The sequence below is a fragment of the Paramacrobiotus metropolitanus genome, unplaced genomic scaffold (assembly GCF_019649055.1).
Source record: "Paramacrobiotus metropolitanus isolate TYO unplaced genomic scaffold, Prichtersi_v1.0 Parri_scaffold0000052, whole genome shotgun sequence".
NCBI lineage: Eukaryota > Metazoa > Tardigrada > Eutardigrada > Parachela > Macrobiotidae > Paramacrobiotus > Paramacrobiotus metropolitanus.
Window position 1 is genome coordinate 494,740 of NW_026570272.1, and position 2,046 is coordinate 496,785.

The 2,046-nt window shown below is 50.5% G+C and overlaps 1 protein-coding gene across 1 annotated transcript; it reads right to left on the reverse strand.

The window, feature by feature from the left end:
* Window positions 1-453: 453 nt before the first annotated feature.
* LOC129592384 (12-(S)-hydroxy-5,8,10,14-eicosatetraenoic acid receptor-like) lies at window positions 454-1,489 on the reverse strand. The gene is made up of 2 exons (XM_055488403.1): window positions 995-1,489; window positions 454-636 (listed from the first exon to the last, which is right to left on the reverse strand). The coding sequence occupies exons 1-2, from the start codon at window positions 1,487-1,489 to the stop codon at window positions 454-456; spliced, it is 678 nt and encodes a 225-aa protein (XP_055344378.1).
* Between the last annotated feature and the right edge of the window lie 557 nt (window positions 1,490-2,046).

A 2,046-nucleotide genomic window follows, 5' to 3' on the forward strand; every position in this document is an offset into this window, starting at 1 on the left:
TAAAACCACAGCTGCAACCACCGGAGGCCAGTGTGCTTTCCCCTGCGAAGTCAACCGACCAGCAGTCTACAGCCAGCCCTGCACCGGACCATCCAGCGATTGTACTAGCTTGACCTTTTGTTTAGCTTATAGCTTTGTTGTAGTGGGCACATTGATTATCATTAAAGGTCAGTCAAACACCGGTGCGTTGCCTAATCGTTATAGGTATTGTTAAGGTCATCGTTGACCTGATCCATAGGGCTCATACACACAGCACTACAGGTAGAACTCATTGTTGCTACACTTCAAAAGAGAGATTATACACAAATGCAATTAACATTAACAGACTCGGTTGAAGGCGACGTAGGTGTCCGCCACCCGGATACCTGGGTGTCCGCCACCCGGCCTACGTCCCCATTCCCGACATGCAGAGGTGTCAGTCAGACAGGCATACTAATAAAATACACACTACTGCTAACTGCTACTGGGCCCGGATTCCAGGGTAACCGTCGGCAGCGCCACGGTCCGAAGGCGGCGGCGTCGGCGCTCCTTTATATAGATCACCGGGTAGGTCAGTAGGACGATGAGCAGACACAGCAGACTGGCGCACTGGATCAGTAACATCCACGCGGTTCCCTCACTACCGCTTAGTGACACCTGGAATATCGGGTGTTAAATGACGTGGACGATATATCAGCGTTACATATACCGTACGTTAACCTATTCTCAAACTTTATATGGGTGAGAAGTTCGGCTTGTTTAAATGCGAAGCTGAAGTTCAGGAGTTGGATACGAGCGTCTAGCTAGGCGGGCACTTTGGGTAAGCTGCATTAAATTATAAAGCAGCAATATATGCCCGCCCGCCTTTGAACAGTCACAGCTGTACATATATATAATGATTTTGGTTATTTCTTTAATGTGTGAACTGGAATTTCTCGTTAGTGTCTATATGCGCAGGCGTATTGTTATTTTAATTGGCTATTGCCTGAATAAAGAAAAAGTATATTAAACATGCCTCGCAGCTGTCGGCGCCGGCGGAACGGTACAGGAGAAATTCGGTGATCAATCCCGGTAAAGTTAGGAGATAGGCGACACACCAAGCGCCGCCGCACAGGATGATCGCCTGCCTCCATGTATGGCGGCGGCGGAAGGAAGCGGGAAAGGTCAGCGCCCACAGGCGGACGACGGCGATGAGGGGCTGCGCCGACATCTGCAGCAGACTGACCACCCACATCCCGAAGAGGTACAGGAAACAGCCGACGGGGTGGAGGGAGCGCTGGGGCTGCAGGACGGTCAGGAGGCCGGGGAGGGAGGGCGTGGCCGCGTACAGGAGGTTGCAGATGAGCAGATTGAGGAGGTAGGCGTCGAAGGGGTGCCAGAGCCGGCGGCAGCGGAAGAAGAGGAGCAGGACGAGGCCGTTGCACAGCGACATGAGGAGCAGTTGGACGGTGGCGATGCCGGCCGCCGCGTTGCTCCAGCCGGTGGCGGCGCTGCTGTTGTTGGATGACATGACTGCTCGTTATCCCCCGAAGCCGGATGGAAGTAAGCGTTTAGGATAACAAAATTATTAATGAGGTTTCTTAACCGCAGCAAGTTTAATATAAAACAGTGGATCTCTCACAAATATCAAGCGCATCAGCACCGTGTCAGCTAGGCAGAGCGAGAATCTCCACTGTCATTAACATATTAAGGCCCAAGTGATGCGTATAACAATTACAGTATGCATTATATATCTATATTAGGAAATAAACCTAATATTCTGGGAATACCAGCAAGCTTTATGCTCATTGGTAGAGGTCTCAGTACCGTAATCTTTCGGTACTGTAAGACAGTGTACGTGTAACTGGTTGGCGTGACTGCAGCCGGAAGGCAGTGAACAAAAGTAGCTGATCAACCCGGATGGAAAACAGTTGCCGGCGTCAGTCCTCTGCAATACTACCGTAGTACTTAGACGAAAGGCTGTTTATCATATCGCGGTTCCGACTTGCTCCATGATCGACTGGGGAATAATAATAATCGTAATTATAAGGAACTACCGCTGCTGCTTTAGCGCCCGTTCGTTTAGTA

Bases quoted from the DNA above. Each gene is read 5' to 3' on its own strand.
- LOC129592384 (XM_055488403.1), bottom strand. From the start codon at position 1,489: ATGTCATCCAACAACAGCAGCGCCGCCACCGGCTGGAGCAACGCGGCG. The intron at 637-994 runs GCATGTTTAATA...CCGATATTCCAG, and splicing joins CCGGCGCCGACAGCTGCGAG to GTGTCACTAAGCGGTAGTGA.